Source organism: Myotis myotis, unplaced genomic scaffold (genome assembly GCF_014108235.1).
Source record: "Myotis myotis isolate mMyoMyo1 unplaced genomic scaffold, mMyoMyo1.p scaffold_m19_p_7, whole genome shotgun sequence".
In the NCBI taxonomy this organism is placed as follows: Eukaryota; Metazoa; Chordata; class Mammalia; order Chiroptera; family Vespertilionidae; genus Myotis; species Myotis myotis.
This window is the reverse complement of record NW_023416379.1, coordinates 86,556,174-86,576,891: the sequence shown is the minus strand read 5'-3', so window position 1 is coordinate 86,576,891 and position 20,718 is coordinate 86,556,174. Positions and strand designations below refer to the sequence as shown.

The 20,718-nt window shown below is 53.7% G+C and overlaps 1 protein-coding gene across 4 annotated transcripts in view; it reads right to left on the bottom strand.

The window, feature by feature from the left end:
- TRERF1 (transcriptional regulating factor 1) overlaps window positions 1–20,718 on the bottom strand; it is a 210,692-nt gene that overhangs the window by 14,623 nt on the left and 175,351 nt on the right. For 3 of the 4 annotated variants that reach the window (XM_036317184.1, XM_036317185.1, XM_036317187.1), the window contains exons 8-15: window positions 19,535–19,828; window positions 15,969–16,398; window positions 14,990–15,056; window positions 13,829–13,968; window positions 12,769–12,872; window positions 11,461–11,536; window positions 4,135–4,223; window positions 1,786–1,899 (exon numbers count right to left, since the gene is read on the bottom strand). In XM_036317184.1, the coding sequence (XP_036173077.1) occupies window positions 1,786–1,899; window positions 4,135–4,223; window positions 11,461–11,536; window positions 12,769–12,872; window positions 13,829–13,968; window positions 14,990–15,056; window positions 15,969–16,398; window positions 19,535–19,828 (1,314 nt within the window). Of the gene's footprint in view, window positions 1–1,728; window positions 1,900–4,134; window positions 4,224–11,460; window positions 11,537–12,768; window positions 12,873–13,828; window positions 13,969–14,989; window positions 15,057–15,968; window positions 16,399–19,534; window positions 19,829–20,718 lie in introns of all 4 variants that reach the window. The other variant, XM_036317186.1, reaches the window with a different exon arrangement.

Below are 20,718 nucleotides of genomic sequence, written 5' to 3'. Positions count from 1 at the left end.
CCCAGCTAGAACGTGTGCTCCCCTGGAGGGAGGGAGGGGCAGAGGCCATTAACACCCCGGAGTCACCCACTGCGCCATACAGATTGCAGCTTACGCTGCGGGAGCTCAGCTGGCCTTGGTGGCTTGAAGCAGACGAGGCCAGGCTGCTCTTTTTATTTTTTAATGTCTCCAGTGCCTGGAGCCGAGGGGTAGAGGCAGGCAAATGGTTCAAGGCCACACAGTCTGCTCTGGCATGGGGCACCGTGACAGACCCAGGGGGACAGCCCTGCCCTAATCCAAACCCACGCATCACATTGCTTTTTCAAACATTAGGCCACAGATGAGCAAAAGGCTAGCCTGCTACAACACATCACTACTTCAACCCGTCAGACAAAAGCCCTGGTGCAGGAAGACCTCTCTACAGAACACTGTCCACTTTAATCAAAAGGATGGAAACCCCATGCCACTCCACAGATGTCTATTTCGTCTGATATTTGAGTCCAGATATAAATTTACATGTGTGCAAATATCAGAGCTAGGTCCCATACTTAGGAACGTGGGCTTTTGAGTGGGCCCACCTGTTTTTAACATTCTTTAACAGAATTTGCATTTGCCTTAAGTATTACATGAGGGAATCAGGCTCAGACAACACACTCCCAGCCACTGACCACAGCGAAGCTACTCTGTGCCTCAGTCTTCTACCTCATGGAATTGGAATGAGGATTACACAAGCCCATGTTTGTGAGCGCCTAGCACAATGCCTGGTACACAGCACGTGTCTTTTTAAGAACCGACTGAGGAATCTCAGAAGGAAGGCGGGGGTGGGTGGGTGGCCGGGAGAAGTTAACCGGAGAACTTACATGCCTATACGCATGGCCCTCGGACACAGACAATAGTGTGGTCAAAGCCTGGGAAGGGCGGGTGCGGGGTGCAGGGGGTCAATGGGAAAAAAAACAAAGGGGACCTCTGTAATACTTGCAACAATAGAGATTAAAAACACACACACAAAAACGTGTCTTTTCAAGAACCCTCCTCACCCCCCACATATGTGCTAACACTCATACTGGGACACCATGGGGAATGAAAGTATGATGACAAATATTCACCCCATTCATGAATTCTAGCCATGTTCCCTGATGACGACAGAGGCTGGGGTTTGGTAATGTGTTGTAGACATGTACCTTGTACATACATACATGGTAGGGGCTGTTTTCCACAGCAGGTGGGATTTCCCCTGGCCATGGACACAGAGAGGAGCGCCCCCCCAAGGGTGAACAGGGCAGTAACGACCAAAGCCACATGATACCAGGGGTACATGGCGATGAGAGGGCTGCAAGGATCACTCCCTGCTAAGCAGTTCCTCAATAACCCAGCGTCCCCAGCCCCATCTGGAGGTCACACTCCTTCCTGCTGTGCTTCAGGGAAGCCACGGCCAAGCTGAGGCACCTTCATCTTTGGGAGGCACCTCACGTTCTCTGGCCAGCACCGTCCACGATGGGGAAGGACGAGGAAGGGGTGTGCCAGGGGGGGTCAGGGCACCTGCTTATAAAAAAACCACCCACCCAAGGCTGGGGCCAATCTGGCTTAACTCTCTGGCTCCTGACAGCCACAGGCCGAACCCAAGCTGCCTTCCCTCGGCCTCTACACCAGAAAGTCAGAGCCTGAGTCCCACCAGGGAGCGGGCTCGTCACCCCCTCCCTGAGGCCACCTGGGCAGCAAAGCCAAACCAGACGGCAGCCGCTTACTAACCTGGGTGTGGGGTGGGAGCAGGGCCAGCATAAGCAGTGACTCGGCGGCTTCACTCACCATACAGTCATCCGCGAGCTCCGCGAGGCGTGTGCGGTGCTTCCGACCCAAGCGCATGATTTTCTTCCACGTGTAGTAGTACTCCACGCACTGAGCCACCGTCTTAGACTTCACCTGCGGGGGCCGGGGCAGGGTCAGCTCCGAGCAGCAAGCTCTGGCGAACACGTCATTTGGTAACAGGCAGCAGGCTTATGCGGTTGAACAGAAAGTGCATCCAGAGAGAAATCTCCTTCTCACGCCTGCTCTCCAGCCAGCCAGCTCACTCCCCGCCCCGGCAACACAGCTATCGCCCCTCTTACTGATTTCTTGGACAGCATTCCAGAATTTCTTTACTATTATTGTCACTACGACGAGGGGCCCAACTCCAGAAACTACTGGCTTGAGGGAGGAGGGCACACATCTCCCCTTCTCTAATTTCCCAGAAAAAAATTCTGCTAGAAACACGATAGATCGGTCAAAATATACACGAATAAATTATTTTAATTGTGAATCAGAAGCCCCAGGTCTATTTATCCCAATAGGACGCATAAGTTAAACATCTTTAAGCATATTACCAACAAGCACAGAAGCACATTTTCCTCGCAGAAGGTAGCACATGCATGTTTTGCAATCTGATTTTTTACAGTGTAGCCTGGGGACTTTTTCCTGTCAGGCCTCTGAGAGCTCATTCCCTTTTTTAACCCATGAAGCAGTGTGCTTTTGCATTAAACGTGCTGGAATGTGTCTGGGTGTCTGACTTGCTGACCTTCAAAACCCATCTATGAAGAATGTTCCTTAGTCATGGAACAGGAACGTAAGGCAAAGCTGTAATGACAAAAGCTGTTTTCGCAGGAAACAAGCCTTGCTCCGCTTGCCCCAAAGGGGGAAAGGTAAATGTGTTTTAAAGAGAAAAAAGTCCTTTCCTTAGTTCATGTACCTCTAAGCTCTGAGTGCGGTTGGATAATGTGGGTTTTCTGGAGGCAGGTAAAAGCTGGCGGTGCCCTTGGGGGTGGGAACAGGGCCACCGCACGGTAAGATGAGGACACCACCAGGAGTCTCATCTCCTCAAAGCTGCCCCTTCACATCCACCTGATACCTTGAATTTCTACACTAGAATCGCCGGGGGAGGGGCGGGGGGAGCGGAGGACAGTGTCCCAGAGAGCCCTGGCTTAAAAACCCATGCTTCCTGACAAGCACGGCACATGAATCTATCCTCAGTCAACAGGTGTGAAGCCTGCAAGGAAGGAGGCCTAGGCCTGGCCAGTTTGCTCAATGGTTAAAGCCCCGGTCTCAGGTTCAATTTCCGGTCAAGGGCATGTACCTCAGTTGCAGGTTCGATTCCCAGCCCCGGTTGGGTTGCATGCGGGAGGCAACCAGTCAATGTGTCTCCCTCACATTGATGTTTCTCTCTCCCTCCCCATCCTCTTCTCCCTTCCACACTCTCTCTAAAGATCAATGGAAAAAATATCCTTGGGTGAGGAAAAAAAAAAAAAAAAGTAATGAAGCCTAGGTCAGGTGACTCAAGATCAGAGCATGGAGCTGGCGCAGAGAATGTGGTGGCCTCCAGGGCAGGGAGCGGGGAGTGATACAGATCTGGAGACAGGCCAGCTGGACAGAAAGTCCACCTATTTAGAGCTCCGTCCATCAAGGCCCTCAATTAAAGACATGTCCCCAGCTCACCCCTGGTACCACTGGCCCAGCTCGGATCCAGGGGAGCTGTCACCTGTTCTCTGTGGACCTGGACACCTTCATGAGCACGTAATGAACATGCTCCGTCACTCAGCGATCTGCTGAACTCAGAGTCATTTTAACTTCTAGCCTAAACCGCCTCTGAGCCAAGTAAGGCCGATTAGGTTTCCATCTGCTGCATAAAGTGCTACTGGGACTACTAGTACGTGCAAGAGTTCCATTCTGCTGTGAAGTGCTGTATATATACGTAAACCATCATTTTTACTATTGCTGTCATTATGATTAGGAGCCCAACACCAGAAACTACTGGTTGGGGGGAGGGCACATCTCCCTTCTCCAATTTCCCAGAAAAAAAATTCTGTCAGAAACATGACAGTCATCAAATGCCCATGAAATAAATTATGTTAATTGTGACTCAGAGGCCCCAGTTCTATTTATTCCAATAAGAATGCATAAATGACACATTTTTATGAAGATATAAATAAACCCCCATCACTCTCAAATAGTCTATGTCCTCCCCCCCTCCCCCGGTGACACTGGGGCCATGCCACCCTTCCCCAGCCAGGCATGGAAGACACCCTTAGCAGAGCATGAGGCCAGGAAACAAATCCTTCTACATATCTTTCCATGGACAATTACCCAATTCGGTTTCAAGCGAGCAACAGGAAAGGGCATGCTTACCATCTTCTGTACAACAATAAAGTCTTTGCTGTAAGTGGCTAGTGCTTTGTTAAACAGTTTTCTTTCTAGGGAGGTCCACTTGTCCGAACCTACGACAAAACACACGCTTCGTTAAGAATGGCTCACAGCTCTCCCCACTTTGCCGTTCCAGCTTCACGGGTCTCCCCGCCTGAGTGGCTGGTTCCCTCACAGTTAAGGTACAGAATGAAACTGTTCAACAAATAACAGACTATCCATCAAACTCCTTTCTGAACAAAAAGCCAGTGCAGTGTAAGGGCCGGTCTTAGCTGTGGCCTTGATTTTAGCACATTACTGACCCTAAGACTCACTCTGTTACCAACAAATGGGGAATAATTCTAATTGTCCCCACTTTTAGGATATTTATGAAGGTTAAAGACAATGCACAGAGTGACTAGGTGAGGAACTGGGAAACAGTGCGCGCTAGACACATTTTAGCTCCAGTTTTTATGTCATGATGATGCTCACGAGTGCAGGCATTCGGGTAGCAGGTGCTCCTTGCCATGCGGTGGATTCGGCAGTCTCCACCCTCTGGAGGGTCACAGTCCAGGGGGGAGGCGAACCAGGAAGCCACTGCACGCAAGGTGATGACCGCAATGAGGAAGGTGGAAGTCAGGTGCCAGTGGGGCGCCAAGAAGGAGCACACGCTCAGGTGAGGGCCGGGGCACCCGAGTGGAGTTTCCAGGGACACAAGGGAAGCAAGTCGGGCAAGGAGATGGAAGGGAATTCCAGGGAGAGGAAGTGTGTGTGCAAAGCCAGAGGCAAGCAACGAGAGGATGCATTTCATTCCTTCCTTCATCTACCCATCCACTCAAGAGATGCTTATTAGGTGTTTATTACATGTAAGAAGCTGTGCTGGTGGGAAAAGCTAACATTTCTAAAGTGCTTATGATGTGCCAGGTTCTAAGCACTTCACAGAAATCAGTCATTTGGTTCTACCAATAACCAATATGGGTATTACCAATACCCATCGCACAGCTAAGGAAATGGAGGGGTTCGCAGAATAAGCAGCAATCCAGTGTGCTTCGACTATGGGGCTGCCGCAGAGGGAGAGCAGATGATGCGGGAGTGGGACCAGTTCCTGATAGACCTGCAGACCAACGAGGAAGAGGCCCCCAAGGCTGGGCTGGTGCATCTGCCTTGCTGGCTAAACTTGACATTCATGTCTATTTCCTCCCTAAAGGAGAAAGCAGCATATGCAGATGGTTGTAGAGAATGGTCCTGGGCTCTTTGGGGCAAAGACATAAGGCCTATTTCTAGGGGCTTTGCAGAAAATCAGCCTCATTCTTCAGGTTGTTTGAAGTCTCCTATCTCTAATTCTTGGGATGGTACGTGGATGTGTTTTTGACATTCCTCTACTTCTCGAAGCTGTAATTCCCCAAACCATGCTATTTTTCCTCCCAACCAGGACAAGCCCAAGGTTTCCACTTTGCTATGGTTGATTGATGGGGCTTAAATACAGGAAACCTGAGTTGCTTCTTCGCTTGGAAGATCCAGCCAAAATTAGTGAATCCGGTGAAACCACTCCGGGCAGGCAGGGGTTGACGATCCTGGAGTCCGTGACTTAGTGATGTACACTCAGGTTTCTGGAATAAACACCCCTCCGTGTGGGTCCTCAGGCCAAGAGCTCTGAGTCCTGACTCAGAATATGCTCTCCAGAGCTGGGTTGGTTTAACCCCCGAAGAAATCAGGGCCATCAACGGACTTGGTTGATTTCTTTACTTCTAGAAGGAAAGCAGTTTTCTGATTCATCCTCAGCAGAAGGCAGCGTCTTCCGTAGGTTCTGGAGGCCGGGGCACCCCTGGCTGTGAGAGCCACCGCAGAGAGAAGAGGCAGGCAGGTGGAGAAGCTCTGCAGGAGTGGGCGTGAGCGGAGGAGGGTGGCGGGATTTGGGCCCTGGAGCAGGCCCATCGCCATTCCTCAAACTCTGTCCAACATTCCAGGCCTTGGGGTCCTAGCTCCCATATGCCTCCCATATGCCTAGCTCCCATATGCCTGTCCGCCCCGCCGCCCCCCCGCCCCAGGGGCAGAGACGGAAAGGCAGAAAGGATGAACCAGCAATGTAGAGGACCAACCGAAGAGGAGTCATGGATCCTCTCAGGTGTCCATCAAAATAGAGAGCTCAGAGCAATGACGGTGGAAGAGGATCATGACGGGGACGTGTCACAGCAGCCGAGTCCCGGGGAAGTTTCTAAAGAGGCGGATGTGCTGCCGGCTGCAGGCCCAGGGTCTGTGCAGCTCTGGGCTGCATCTCAGATGGGGAACCAGGGACATTCTGTTGATGAAAACCCCTAACTAGGTCAACGAGGATCCTTTCCACGGTCAGCCAGACCGTACATTTCCCGAGTCTGAGTCCAGCTAAGACCTGGTGAGACACCCAGCCTGCCTTGGCCAGCGCCGTCTCTCCAGTGGACGCTCTTCCACCGCACGGGGGGCTCCCACCTGGTTACTGCCCACGCAGCCGTGTTAAGTTCCCAGGTCAGTCTGTCTCCTTGTGAGAAGCATGCCCCTTCGTGTCCCCAAATGGCTCACCAGCTGCAACCCTACACAGGGGAGGGGACTTCCAGGACCATCTGTTACGGACGATCCTCAAGCCTCGTGCGACTCCTTGTGGTGCTAGAGCTGCTGCTCTGTGGCGGGGTCTTCAGTCTTCCCCACCTCAGAGTGTTCACTCCGCACCCAGGCCCTGGGCTGGAAGTCTGCCCTCTCGCGCCGTCCTCGTCTCCCTCCCATTCCCAGGCTGCAGCGGTGGGGGCAGGGAGCACGCGCTCAGAGCAGACAGCTGCGAATTGACAGGCAGAGGCACCCTGGTCACGGGATCCGCACCGGGCTGAGAATCCACCCCTGGGCGGCCGGACTGAATTTCCAGGTTAAAGCCTGTTACACAAATATAACACCTGAATGCGTGCTCCCCAAATAATGTCGCTGAGCTGTGACACAAAGGGGTGACTTTCACCAGGAGACCAGAGGCGGTGGACCTGGTTCTGCCGCTTACTCCCCCTGTGACCCCAGGCAAGTTTCCTTAACTTCTCCCAGTCTCAGCTTCCTCTCTTGTGACTTGGGGATCGGGACAGGCACTCTGTGACTGACAGCATTTGGTCCCGAGGGAAACGTTGGACACCTTAACTGGCTGGTAGCGATGGGACACACGCTGTCTCCTGTGACCCTTGCATGAGTGGCACTCAGGACGACAGCGGGGCTTGGCCAGTGTTCCCTGCTCTGCGTATGAATGAACAACAGCCTTCCTCCTGGCCACCCGTAACTCCCAGCCTTCCACTCCCTGCCCCGGATCGCCAGGGAGAAGCTCAGGCATCGCTCAACCCTGCAGTCTCTGTTCTGACAGAGGAGCGCTTCCCTCATTCTCTGACAAGGTTTTCTAAGGCAGCCCTGCTTGGACTGTGCATCTTGGACAAAGTCCAGGAGGAAATGCAAAAGCGAGGCAGGGGGCCGCCTCAAATCCTCCGCTGGCCTTCCTCTCAGATCCCCGCTGTCCGCGCAGCAGGCACACAGTGAGGGGCTGACAGCCCCCAGCGCTCATTTGTTCTACCTGAGATTCCTGGCTCTCGGGCTATTATCAGCAGGGGCCCCTAACAAGGCGATTAAGGCTAATTACAAAGAGCCTAATTAACTGGAGGAAACTGGCGCTGGAACAGTATCCAGAGGAAACATGTTCTGAGTGTGCGTTGCCGGGAGACAGGCTCTGGACCGAGGCTAAATTTGGGGCAATCCATAGCAATTCCCAGCGACTGAAGGGACACGGAGAGAAGTCTGGGCATGGCATCTTTCAAGAGGGCCTTCCTGTCTTCCTTTCAAGATGAACAACTTTTACTGACACTGTTATTAGAGTTATGTAAGGAAGATATTCATTGTAGAAAAAGGACTGTTTTTACGCCAGATTTTCACTTCCGCGAGAGGTTTTCCCTCGTGGGGGGAGGCTGGGTAACTCTTTAGGGGTGCAGGGTGAAGCGGCTGCTCCCACATTCCCTCCGGGGACATGCGGAGGGAGGCCTCAATTCGATTCCAGAACTTGAGCTTGTCCACTAGCCCAGTTCTTTACAAGGGCTGCGTGAGGCAGAGAGAGGAACGGTTGTCACCTCCTGCCCTCCAGGGGCCCACTCTGCAGCCAGAGACATGTGTGAGGAACGCCTGGAAAGTGACATCTCAGCTGTGTTTCTTGAAAAGCATTCTCTTGAGTATGTCATTCTGTCTCCTCATTACACTGGGGCAGCTTCCCGGACAGGGAGCACGCTTCCCCCCGCCATGGGTGTTTATTTCCTCTGGGCCTCCCTCCTCTCTGAGCCAGGTCAGGCTTCAGGACCCAGTGAGCTGTGGGGAGAGCGGCTTCTGTTGAACCCTGGCCAAGAAGCCCAGGGCCAGTTCTGACACCCCCTCCACTCCACACCCACGTGTAGGACTGGCCAGTTCAATGGAAAACCAAGGACGCTGCGGGCTCTCTAATTGTAACCAGGCGTCTTCCCACCCTGACCCACCAGGCTTAGCCCTCCCCACCTAATCCATCTGCTGCTGGGGAGCCGCTGCCAACAACTGCTACCCAACCTGGGTGGAGGGCGCCGAGAGGGCTGGACTGGGCGCCTTGTGTGGATTAAAGAGCGCAGGGAGCCGCTGCAATCGAACTTTCCTCCCAGGATCTCCACAGGGCTCCTCCGGCCCCGGCACACAGCCCCCAGACCTGGGCGAGCTGGCCACCCACACCGATGTCTCCCCTGAGTCCCGGCATCAGTCACTCTTTCCCTTTCTTACTGAATTTCTTGGGCTGGGGTGGGAAAGGGAAGGCCATGAGTACAGTAAGAGAAGTGATTTCCACAGGCTTGTGTCTCTGTCTATCTCCCCCAAATGTACAGCCTCCCTCCCTGAGCAGACTCTCTGCCTTCCCTCTGGGGCACAGGCAGCCTGGGAGATCCGCCATAGCCACCTCTCAGGACAACTGGGAGAACAGGAGTCAGGGTGGGGACACTGGCCACAGCCACAGAGACAGAAGCCAAAGGACACCCAGGAGATGGTGTCCCAGTGAGGAAGGGAGCTGACAACAGTCCCACCGGAGAGCAGCCCAATGGGGCTTGGCACAGAGGCCAACGCAGGGGGGACACAGGGGTGGGATTAACCAGCACCGGGAGCCACATAAGGAGGGGGCAGGGAGGGAGTGGCTGGGAGCTGGGCATGTGAGGGGGTAAGTCCTGTGGCCTCCCCTGTGGCTTGGAAGGGAAATGTTAAGGGAATGGAGTCAGGTCAGACTTTACAGACCAGTGACCTCTGCCCTTTTGGTCATAATTCTAGAAGGTTCTCTGGCGTCCAGTCTGGATCACTTCTTGGAGAAGGCAAAGGACTGGCGGACGTAGATGAGCACTCTTTTCTCGGGGACACACAGCTGGCAAGATACCAGCCCTTCACACCGCAGCTCCACCTCTCTTGCCTCCAAGGGGAGAAATGATTCCAGGAAGAAACGGGGTCCTTCCCGGTCTGCTTGTGGGCTGCGGCAGGGGCTGGGTAAAGGTTAGCTGGGAGCCCCCGACTCCAACAGAGCGATTCATTTCAGCAGCGTGTAGGGCCCTCACATTTCAAAGTTCTTGGTATTATCTTAGCATTTTTGTTTTGTTTGGGGTGGAAGGTGGCTTCTAGTCCCCAGCTCTCTAACCTTTTTGATGTCATGTCACACATAAAAAATAACAATATTTGCTTGGGAAGAACTGGAGGGGATGAGGGTCTCAGGTGAGGCTGTTCACAGCTGGAGCTGACCGGCCTGGGGGCACGTCCGCCCCAGGCACCTGCGGGCCCAGAGCAGCTGCCTCTCCCAGCGGATGGCTCAGAATCTCCTGCTCATCAACCAACCATCTCACCTGCCATGCAAAGAAGCTGAGGCTCCAGGAGGCTGGACAGCCTGTCAGGGTCTAATGGGCAGCAGCGGACACTCGGAATTAGGAGAGGATTACACTGTTTCAGTGGCAGATTAGGGAGAATGCCCACATCTTCCTACCCGCACTCAGGCAGACACCCAGCAGGAAATGATGGAAACAATATTAAGAGACTGCTAGTTAGGCCACCGGTTCAATGATGGCTTTCTGATCCCTTGTGTCTATTTTGTCCCTGGCCCAGTTCCAGCGGTGGCCTGTGTGCTGGGCTTGCTGTGCTCAGGTGAGCGGCTTCTGAGGCCTCTCTATCCTGAGATGACAGGCAGGAAGGCCAACGCATGAGAGGAGCAGGTGAAGTGAGGCAAACGGCGGTGGCGACAGGAGGCCCACTGGGAGCTCCAGCATTTGAAAAGCAGCCCTCACCGCAGGCCGTCTGGACCAAGGACTGGAAAAGGTATTCTGAGGTCCCCAGACCCACTAATGTACTTAGCACCTACCTATGCAGGGTCTGCCCAGGGCACCAAGGAAACAAACAAATGATGAATAATCAAGGGGCACTGGAGGGCCCAGCCCCCTCTGAAAGACAGAACCCAGGCGGGTTCGTCGGGACCCTCAGAATGGATGGGTTTACAAGTTAATGGGAATAAAATGCTGACTCATGTGTCATCTCTTAGGCTCCCCAAACTGTTTCCTTCTCTCTCATAGTGCTCACTCCATTCAGCGCTCAAAGGTGCTTCCTCCCTCCCTCTTATTGGTGATGCCACCGGTAATCTAACCCTCAGGAGACACGCTCACGTGTATGTATACGTGTTTTGTTTACATATGTGTATATGCACCATTTCTCCTGCTCTCAGTGCAACCCGTTGTTTAATAACTGCCTCCATCTCAGACTCTACACTGCATGACATAGGAATCTGACTATGTCTGTCTTAGTCACCGTTTCATCTTAGCATAGTCCTTGTACACAGTAAGTGCTCAATACATAACTGTTAGGTAAATGAAAAATAATTGCCTCTAGAACATGCCAGGCATCCGGGCTATATATATTATCTTGAATCTTTACAAAACACCGCAAGAGATGGAGCATAAGCCCCATTTTACATCTACTGACTCCAGAGCAGAGGTGCTGCTGCGCGTTGCTGCCTCTGTGCTGTATCCCACACGCCCCTCTCCCCAGACGCACAGGGCTCCCTGCCACATGCGCAGGCACGGCCCGCTATTGCCCAGCTCCTGGCACACCCACAGGGGACAGGAGCCCAGACAGATGACCACTCAGCAGTGCCCAGCACACACGGCTGCCCCATCAGCTACCTCGGGAAGCCTGGAGATCAAAAGCGCTGATGAGGACTGAACCACGCTATCTACCATTAAAAAGGCAACAACCAAACACGCCAACAGCCCACGCGCAGGAAGCAGGGGCGCGGGGCCGCGGGCGACCTACCGGCATAGTGGTAATTGGCTAAAGGGTGACATTTTAGCCTGACCGGCTTCCGCAGCAGCAGCGTTTCCAGAGCAGCCTGCAGACCCGTGGGAGAGAAAAGGCGAGAGTCAGTAATGGGTCTGTGTCCCGAGGAGACCATCTGCCTAAGGGGGCACAGGGACCGGCACTGCAGAGTGAGGGGTTGAGGGCACTAGAAGGCAAACCAGAGGGAGACCCCCTAATTGGGAGTTCCTTTCTGGTCAGCACCCCACAGGGCTCGCCACTCTAACCATCCCCCAGCCCATGCCTGCAACCAGCTGGTCAGGCCTGAGACCCTAATCCCCCTTGTTGGTGAGGGCCCAGTCTCAGAGAGATGGTGGGGCCCCCTCTAAATGCAGGCTGAGTATCTGGGGAAAGAGTCTGAGGAAGTGAGTGGGTGATTTGAAACTGTTTTTGCAGAAAAATCATATTTCATTACAACTAAACATCAGGAGCTGCATTAGTGATAACTGTACTAGACAGTGTCCTCCCAGAGAACCTAGCTACATACATCCTTTCAAATCTGTCTCCTTTAGCCTCGCTGACTGTTTAAGAAAAACGCTGCGGGCGGAGTTGAGCAGTGGGTGGCTGACGGGCAGAGCAAGATCCAGCGTCGTGGTACTCCAAGTGTGGTCCACACACCAGCAACACGGGCATAGCTGGGAGCTGGTGGCAAAGGCCCCACCTCCAGAACTTTGGAATAAAAACCTGCACTTTAACCAGGTTCCCCGAGTGACTCATGTGCATGTTAAAGTTCGAGAAGTGCTGCTCCTCAATACTAATCTGAAAGGGTTAAGGAAAGTTCCCCAACATTCTAAAAAACCCTTGAAGGGTATCAATAACCTCACGAGAAGGGAGCATTAGGGCATTTGCTTACTTTCAGATTTTCTTGAAATAAAAAAGCAGGAAGCTAGATCTGGTACAAGAATCATGTATTTACTGAAGAGGAAACTAAGGTTAGTGTCTGAATGACCTCGCCTGGAGTCCAGGTTGAGCGGGCAAATGGTCAGCTCTGATTCTGGAGAGATGGCACCAAAGTTCTGGTTTGACCAAAGAACTGTGTCAAAGGTGCGAGAATATGCAAACACTCCATTTTGGTTAAGAGGGGTTTTCCTACAGGCTTTTAAATCCTGACTTACTGAGATAAGAAACAGGAGGTTCGCTGACGGGACATCATCTCATGAATTAGTTGTACGGTACATGGGACAACCCAGAAATTTGGGAAAATACTTTTCAGAATCCTGGCATGAAGAATATGAACTGTGAAGACGACTTTTCGTGGCTCCTTACCATCACATCACCTTTGGCCTCAAAGAGACAGTGCAAAGCAAATTCAGAATTGGTCCCTCCACCTGGCAACGCACTTGAACAGCACAAATTCAGGAGATTCTCCACTGTGGGGAACAAGAGGCCACTGCATCAGAGAGCTCAGTACCATGGAAAACACACAGGTCCGGGAGCCAGGGACCCTGTGAGAGAATCAAGCCTTCCTGCTCACTTCTTCCCACATGACAATACAGTGGAACATTGTTTCTCGAACTTAATTCTTTCCGGAAGACTGTTCGAAAACCGATGTGTTGGAAAACCGAATCATCTTTGCCCATTGGAAATAATGCTAATTGAATTAATACGTTCCAGACCCTCAAATGATTCTGCTTTAACCTTTCTTATAGACAGTACATATCTAATGTACTGTTTAATTTGTAAATAAACACGTCTTTTCTTAACTTTATAGAACCATCCCCTACTAGCCTTAAACAAATTTTTCATATATCATTGCCTTGGAAATGCTATCACCAACTAACTGCTTTTCCTTTATCCAATCAACAACAGTTTTTCTACATATTCACTTGCCTGTGATTGTTTTGTGAACACTTTCCCACCCTTAGCAACTCCTTTTTAAAAAAATATATTTTTATTGATTTCAGAGAGGAAGGGAGAGGGAGCTGGAAACATCAATGATGAAAGAGAGTAATTGATTGGCTGCCTCCTGCACGCCCCCTACTGGGGATCAGGCATGTGCCCTTGACGGGTATCGTACTGGGGACCCTTCAGTCCCAGCAGGCTGATGCTCTATCCGTTGAGCCAAACTGGCTAGGGCAACATTAGCATTCTTGATGGCCTCTTTATGTTTTAAAATTGTGATTTCACCAGCAACAAAAGCATTCTCTTTCTTTGTTTGTTGCCTGAAGGATGCTTTTTGTTATGCTGAAGTATCAGTATGAAAGGGCTGTCAGGTCAAACACTGAAGTTTTAGTCGCCAATAGAGACATTTTTAAGGGGGAATATCTTGGTCGAGCACCGAACTGTTTGAGATGGGAGACTTTCGAGAACCGAGGTTCGACTGTACCTCTTTGCTGGAAGTCGTGGTTTTCCAGCTCTGGCCAGGGCTTCCAGACCAATGTGGCCTTGTGTGTGTCCTGGGCCACGGCAGAGACATCCTGCAGATCTGGGATCTCTGCTTGGAATCTCAAGCCAATGTTGATGCGCCTTTAATGACAAGAAAAACAACAGTGTGGTCGTCAATTAGAGGCCAAGGGCAACTGTTAGGAACTTTAAAAAGAAGGAAACCAGTTCCTCTGCAAGAAGAATGCAGGGGCATTTCCTAAGTGTGACCCTAGATTCCAGGCGTGGCCTTTTCACTGGGATAAGGGACAGCTTTAAGATTGGGGGGCGATGCTGCGGGAAGCAAGGGAGAAGTCAGCTGGGCTTCATCTCTCCCTATGACTGAGAGATGGAAGGTGCTAACTCCAAGGGAACAGCTGCCAAGAGCATATGGATACCATTCAACCAGGAGAAACGGGACAGATACAAAGTGCTTATTCATTTCTTATCTCTTTCAGGTCACTCTCACATAAACCATCTATCTCATCTGAAACTATCGAAGTTCTGTGACATAATCAAGGCAGTGAAAAATATTCCCATTTAATGAATGAGTTAACTAAAGCCTACAAAGGTTAATTTGATTAAGATCAAGTAGCACAATGGGGCTGGAACTCAGGTTTTCTGATTCCCGACTCAATCTACTCCCCACTCCACCTCAGGGCCTCTTTTCTGTGCTCCTCCATGCATATAACCAACTTTTCCTTCCACCCACGACCCAACAAGCTCATCGGGAGGGCTGGCCAAGAATCTTAGGGAGGGGATGGGGGAAGCAAAGACATTTGGAAGAAGCCTCGTAGAGAGCTGGGCACCCAGAGAGATGGAGAGAGATGCGTCAATGTCACTGGAGATGTGGAAGCATCTGACCACAGCCCCGATGGCCCATGGAGCCAGCGATGGGGACGCTAGGTTCTCTGAATCCAGGGCTTCAGGCTTTATTATGCACTTAGTCTTTGGCAAAGGCCTTGAAACACGAAATTACAGAGAAATAATCAGGATCCTACAATTTCTACAACCTCTCCCTCAGTGGCCACTCCCACCCCAGACGTATGAACTCCACTTCTCAGAGCTCCTCCTCCCTTTCCTCAGCTGAGGCTCCTGTGCTACAGAAGAATTGGCTTTTCCTTACGGTTCAACATCAACGGTCTGCTCTCCGGGCCCGGGGGTGACTGTCACATTGCTGCCATCGATGCTGTCTGAAGCACAAAAACCAGAGTCACTGGTCAACAGGGGGAGGGCACTCAAGAAACTGGAGCAAATAACAGTTACCTACGCAGTCACAGCAGAGCCCTCCTACCCCGCCCATGCCAGTTCCTCCCAGTGGCCTCCAGGGAGCTGGACGCAGCGTGGTACTGCTAACTGGCTTAGGGTCTTAGGGTAACCATTCCCACACAGGGGAAGGGAAGGCAGCTGCCTGCAGCACTCTGGTCTGCTAAGCTGTGTGTTTCTATAAAACTATTCTTGCTCCAGAAAGAGATCCCGGCCACGGGTCTCTCCATCTTTTTTCTTCTTTTTCTTTTAATCTTTATTGTTTAAAGTATTACATGTCTTCTCCCTACCGCCACCCGCCATTGACCCCTGTGTAGCCAGCCCTTGCCCCAGGCCTTCCTCACCTATTGTCTGTGATCAAGGGTTATGCATCTATGCACACAAGTTGTTTGGTTGATCTCTTCCCTCCCACTCACCCACCGGGCCCTCCCTCTGAGATTCCCTCCCGCTAAAACGTGAGGCCTGGTCTTGCAGAGCATACCTGGTCCTATTTAGACATCTTAGCACATTTATTTGGGGCGCCTCCCTGGATTCTCCAGGGCACCGACTGATTTAGTGTCCGCACAGGTCACCTGTTTCCTTAGCCCACAGAGGCTGCCATTATCACCCCCTTTGCGTTTGCCCCTGGCTAGACCGTGATCCCCTGAGGGTAAGCATTCCACGCTTTTGCAAATAGTATTTCTAGCAACCAGCACCGAGCCTGGGCCACGGAGGAGACGCGCCACAGAAGTCGGTGGTGCAAAGAGACAAGGACAGAAAAGTGAGACCCCCCCAGTGCAATGCCCAGCACAGACGGGGAGAAACCCCCGGGGTCCCCGAGGGGCGCAGGGGTGACTCACTGGAGCGACACAGCAGCACGCGCGGCGTGGGCGTCAGGGGCGTGAGGGGCAGCTGGGCGTGGGCGCCGGGGTGCCCCGCGATGAGGACATTGCTGAAGAGGCCCGAGCCCTGGCGCACCGGGCTCAGCATGGGCGGGGGCGTGTAGGGGGGCAGCTCGTGGGCGGGGTCCAGGAGCAGGTGGTCCCCCAGGACGCGCGGGGAGCGCAGCTGGCTCTGGTAGAGGGTGGCGCCCGAGTGGGAGGCGGGGCCGGGGTGGAGGGAGGGCGGCGGGATGAAGAGCGGCTGCGGGCGGTGCCGGAACTTCTTCCTCTCGGGTGCGGGTGCGGGTGCGGGCGCGGGCGCGGGGGCCGGCGCGGGTGCGGGTGCGGGCGCCAGCGGCGCGGGCTGCTCGGCCTTGGCGACCCCGGGCGGGGGCTTCCTGGGCGCGTCCTGAAACGGGAGAAGGAGCCGGTTCAATGCTCGCCCCGCAGGCCGCTTCCACAGCCTGAGGGAAGGGCAACCTCTATGCAGCCGGGGACCCCCTGCCACGGCCTGACCCCAGGGTCCTCGGGCTGCACCCAGCAGCCCCGTCCATGGTCGGACGAGGCGAGCTCCGGTGGCTGCAGGAGGAGAAGCCTTGGGTTTGGAGGAAATCCCGAACGTCTGGAGCGGGCGGGGGCTGGTCGGAGCAGTGGTTGGGCAAGAGGGAATCAATTCGCATTCTTTATGGCTTATCCCGCATTCCCATCTGCGGTGTGGAATCCAGCCAGTGGCCCTTGAAGTCCCCAAGGCTCCCTGAGGGCAGGCTTGGGGGGCAGAGAACACGCTCGGGGGAGGGGGCAGGATCAGCTACGAGGGCAGCTGGGCCTCGCCCGGCTCCCAGGGCCGGCCACCCACCCTGGGCTCCCCTTCCCAGGTACCCTGGGGGCTGAGGAGCCATGGGTGCTCTTGAAGGCCCCTCTTCATGGGCTCCCCTAAAAGCTCCCCCCGCCTCCGCCCCCCACTGCTGCCCCCACGCCGAGGCGCATCTGTGATGCCCTCTCCCACTGGGCTTCCTGTCAGCAGGCGAGTTCCCATCGCGGCCGCGGAGCCCAGCCCGTTGGAAGGTCTGCACACGGGCACATGTATAGTAATAAGTCAACACATGCACGTCCATAGGTAAGCAGGGCATGCCAAAGCTGGACAGACAGGCTTGGGTGGTGTGCCAGCATCAGCCCACGAGAACCCAGGGCTGGGTGCGGCTGGGCGGGCAGAGGTGAGGTTGGGAGGGGCGGTGGCGGTACCTGCAGGAAGGCTGGGGGCAGTCTGAGGTGCCCTCCCCGGTCCTGCAGGCCAGTGCCTGCCCCAGCTGCAGCCCCTGGCAATTCCTCAGCCCAGGCTGGTGCCTGAGTAGAAGGCAGCAGGGGCTGATGGGAAGGGCTGGCCATGGTCATGTGACCAACTGCCTCCAGGCCATGTGACCTGCCCGAGTCCCCTGTCCTGGGCTCCTTGCTCTCTAGGCCCCTGTGGCTGCCTGCAGCGCTCAGGGGGCGCCCTCCTGTTTCTCCCTCAGCTTCAGTCTGTCCTCTGGGGCCCTCCCCGCCTCTGGGGGGCAGTCTAGGGAAGCAGGAGGGTGGGGAGAGGAGGAGGAGCAGAGAGTCCCAAGGCTCCCAGCTCATGCCCAAGGGGCTCTCCTGAGGTCAGAGCGCCTCAGGCTGCCTCCTCTCCGCACCAGAGGGCTCTTCTCGGCCTGAGGCTGAGGCAGTGACAGGGGGGCTGAGTAGAACGAGGAGAGGAAATCGTTGGGGAGCAATCCTGAAATTTTACACCTTGTTCCTGGGTAACGAATGAGGTCATCTGAGCACGTGCAGAGCTCACATGACTTCAATCCTGCACCAGAGTCCAGACCTCTGATCCCAGGGCCAGAGGTCCCTTTGGGGCTCCTCTGTTGAGCCTTTGGTTCTGTTCTCCTCCAGGCAAGGCTGTGAGACCTGGGCCGGGGAAGCCACCCCTAGTGTCCGGCCTGGATGTCACTTGAGAGGAAGCAGTGACAGTGTTCCACCCCACCAGGCTATTGAGGCTCTGGAGGTGGGGCCACACACTGAGAGATTGCAAAAGCTCTCCCGTGAGGCCAAGCCCTGGTCTGGAGAGAACCGGGGGCTCTGAGAGGGGAGGGTCGCAGCCGCCTGCATCCCAGCTGGCTACGAGCAGAGCTGGGACTAGAACTCAGGGCACCTCCCTGGGCATTTTCATTTCTTTATAGCAAATGTCAGGACCTTGCTCACATTTCCTCAGTATCACCTACAGGCTTCCACTTCAGCTTATCTCCCCACTTCTCCCTCATGGTGATCTGAGCAAACTCCTACAAACTCCCTTGTCTCTCTCCCCAGCCCCTGATCACTCTGGCCTCCCAGGTGTGTTCCCCTGCACCCACGGCTTCCGTTTCTCATCTGCTTGGTCTTTACCTCACTGTTAGGAACTGAGCTGCCTGGGGCTCTGACCCCAGGGGGGCTAGGAACCTCACTGTCTCCAGCTTCAGGCGGAGAGCTCTCCAAGGGTAGAAACAGCGCCTCTCCCACCAAATCAGGAACTTCCCTGGGCAAAGGGCGAGCTTGGCTCTGTCATTTCATCGCCCTGCCTGTGGCTGACCTTAAGTCCTGCCAGCGATGAGACTCCTTATCTCCCAGTTCTCCATCAGTCCCCTCTTCTGAGGCTCTGCTATTACACAGAGAACCAAAAAGGCTCTTTGTGGACTTCTCCAGTTCTCTTAATTACCCTCCCTACTAATCTGGTCAGCCCCACCCTCATGCCTCCTGGAATCCCAGCAGCTATCTATTCTCCCAAGGACAAATCGGACCCAGAAACCACTTGTGGGGAGGGGACAACCTCAGGAGTTACAGACTCCCTGGGGAGACAAACTGAGAGACAGCGAGATCTCTGCTCCAGAGCCAGGCTAAGCTGCCTGGATGAAGCACTTGGAATTAGAGAAAGAGAATGAGAACTTAACAGTGGGTGAGAAACACAAATCTCTTTGCTTTCCTGAGGCTGGGGGTGGGTGTCTGTCAGTGGAATTACTTTGGGAACCATAACCAATTAGCTCCTCCAAAGGTATATTACGCAGGTGTGATACAGAAAATGTTAAGTATCTGGTAAGGCTGCCCATCAGAATGGATGCCAGGGCTACTGCCTGAAGGCCCTGCTGTGCCAGGGGTTATATCTCTGGTTGCTGGATTTGGGGAGGTCTAGAGCTCTGGAAGGGGGTTGGGGGTGGACAGGACCCTGGGCAACAACATTTTATTGTCTGGGACAATATTTGCATATTTTAATAACTCTGGTTACGAGCTGAATTAAGATTTGTTTCAACCTGGGAATACCTTCAGGTCTCTTAGGATCTAACCCAGACCATCAGCCGGTAGAAGACCAGGAGTTTCCGGGTAGTGGGCAGTGTGGGCAAGGCTGGGATTCTCAAGGCGGCCTCGGGGGCTCAGTCCTGAGAGGCCAACCCCTCTCTGAGCTCAGGCCAGTGGCCCTGGAAGATCTGTCCCCATCTCCAAGAAAGCAAAGGGATGTTCCCGCCCCAGGCACGAGGGACAGAGCAGCAACTCACAGCAGGCGTGCAGGGGACAGCCCCTGGGGGTGAGTGTGGGGGAGAGAGGGTCATCCTCACGAGCACGGGCATCTCGTCGTCCGACATCGAGCTGGCTGGCTTGTCTCTGGCGGAGGGGGCGGCAACGACGCTGTTGGCGAAGCCCTGAGAGCTGGGCTTGGGCACGAGAAGCTTGACAGGGACAGACACGGGCATGACCATAGGCGTGAGGCTTTCTGCCTCAGGAGGGAGCTGCGGTGGCAGTGGAGGCGGCAGTGGCTGGGGCTGCGGTGGCGGGGCCTTCTCTCCTTCCTCCTACACAGACAATAAAGGCTTTGATCCTGGGCTGAGAGCAGCTCTCACAGGGGGGATCACTCTGCTTTTCCTGACAGGGTCCAGGACATCATGCAGGGGACGGAGGACCGCTGCGGGGCAGCTTCCTTCCTGCTAACTGCACTCCTTGGCTCGAGTGATGCCAGTGGGCAGCAGACAAGGCCATGCACTCTCTTGTTTACATTTTACATATCTTGACCATGCGTCACTTGTATATTAAAACATGTTAAAAATTTTTGGTGGTTGTCACTGCTTTTATAGACAATGATATGGATTTGTAATCAGGCAAAAAACCAACAACACACCCTCTTGTGTAGGACCTTTGAATACATTCTATGGGCCTCAGTTTACTCATCTGTTAAATGGAAGACAAAGCTTTTATCTGGCATGGTCAGGAGATGGAGTGACCCGGGTAATGCAACACTTTGATGAACAGGGAGTTAATTCCTCAACAGTATTCAAAGAACCGAGAAATTCTTTGAATTTTAATCTAACTCTCAAACTGCTTGGACAGGTCACGACATGGGTATCCTACCTGGATAATCCTGAAGGCATTTAAAGCTCTTTGGACGCTAGAGTCTAACACTATTGCACTGGAGAACAGAAGAAGCTGGCTGACAGCCTGGTGGCCACATGCTGGCCATCGACTACTCATCTGGAAGGCCCACGTGACCTTGGTCTTGGCTGCTTTAAGCAGAAGTTGAAAATAATATCACACCTACATGTTTCTTGGCTGTCTTCTCCAGGGGGTGGGAGGCTGGGTTCCCTAAGAGGGTTTCCAGCACTTCTGATTCTGGCCCTCATTCACGAGGCCGGTGGAAGTGGGGGCTGCCGGACCTGACTGGCTCCCAGCGTCTAAGGTTAGGCCTTCC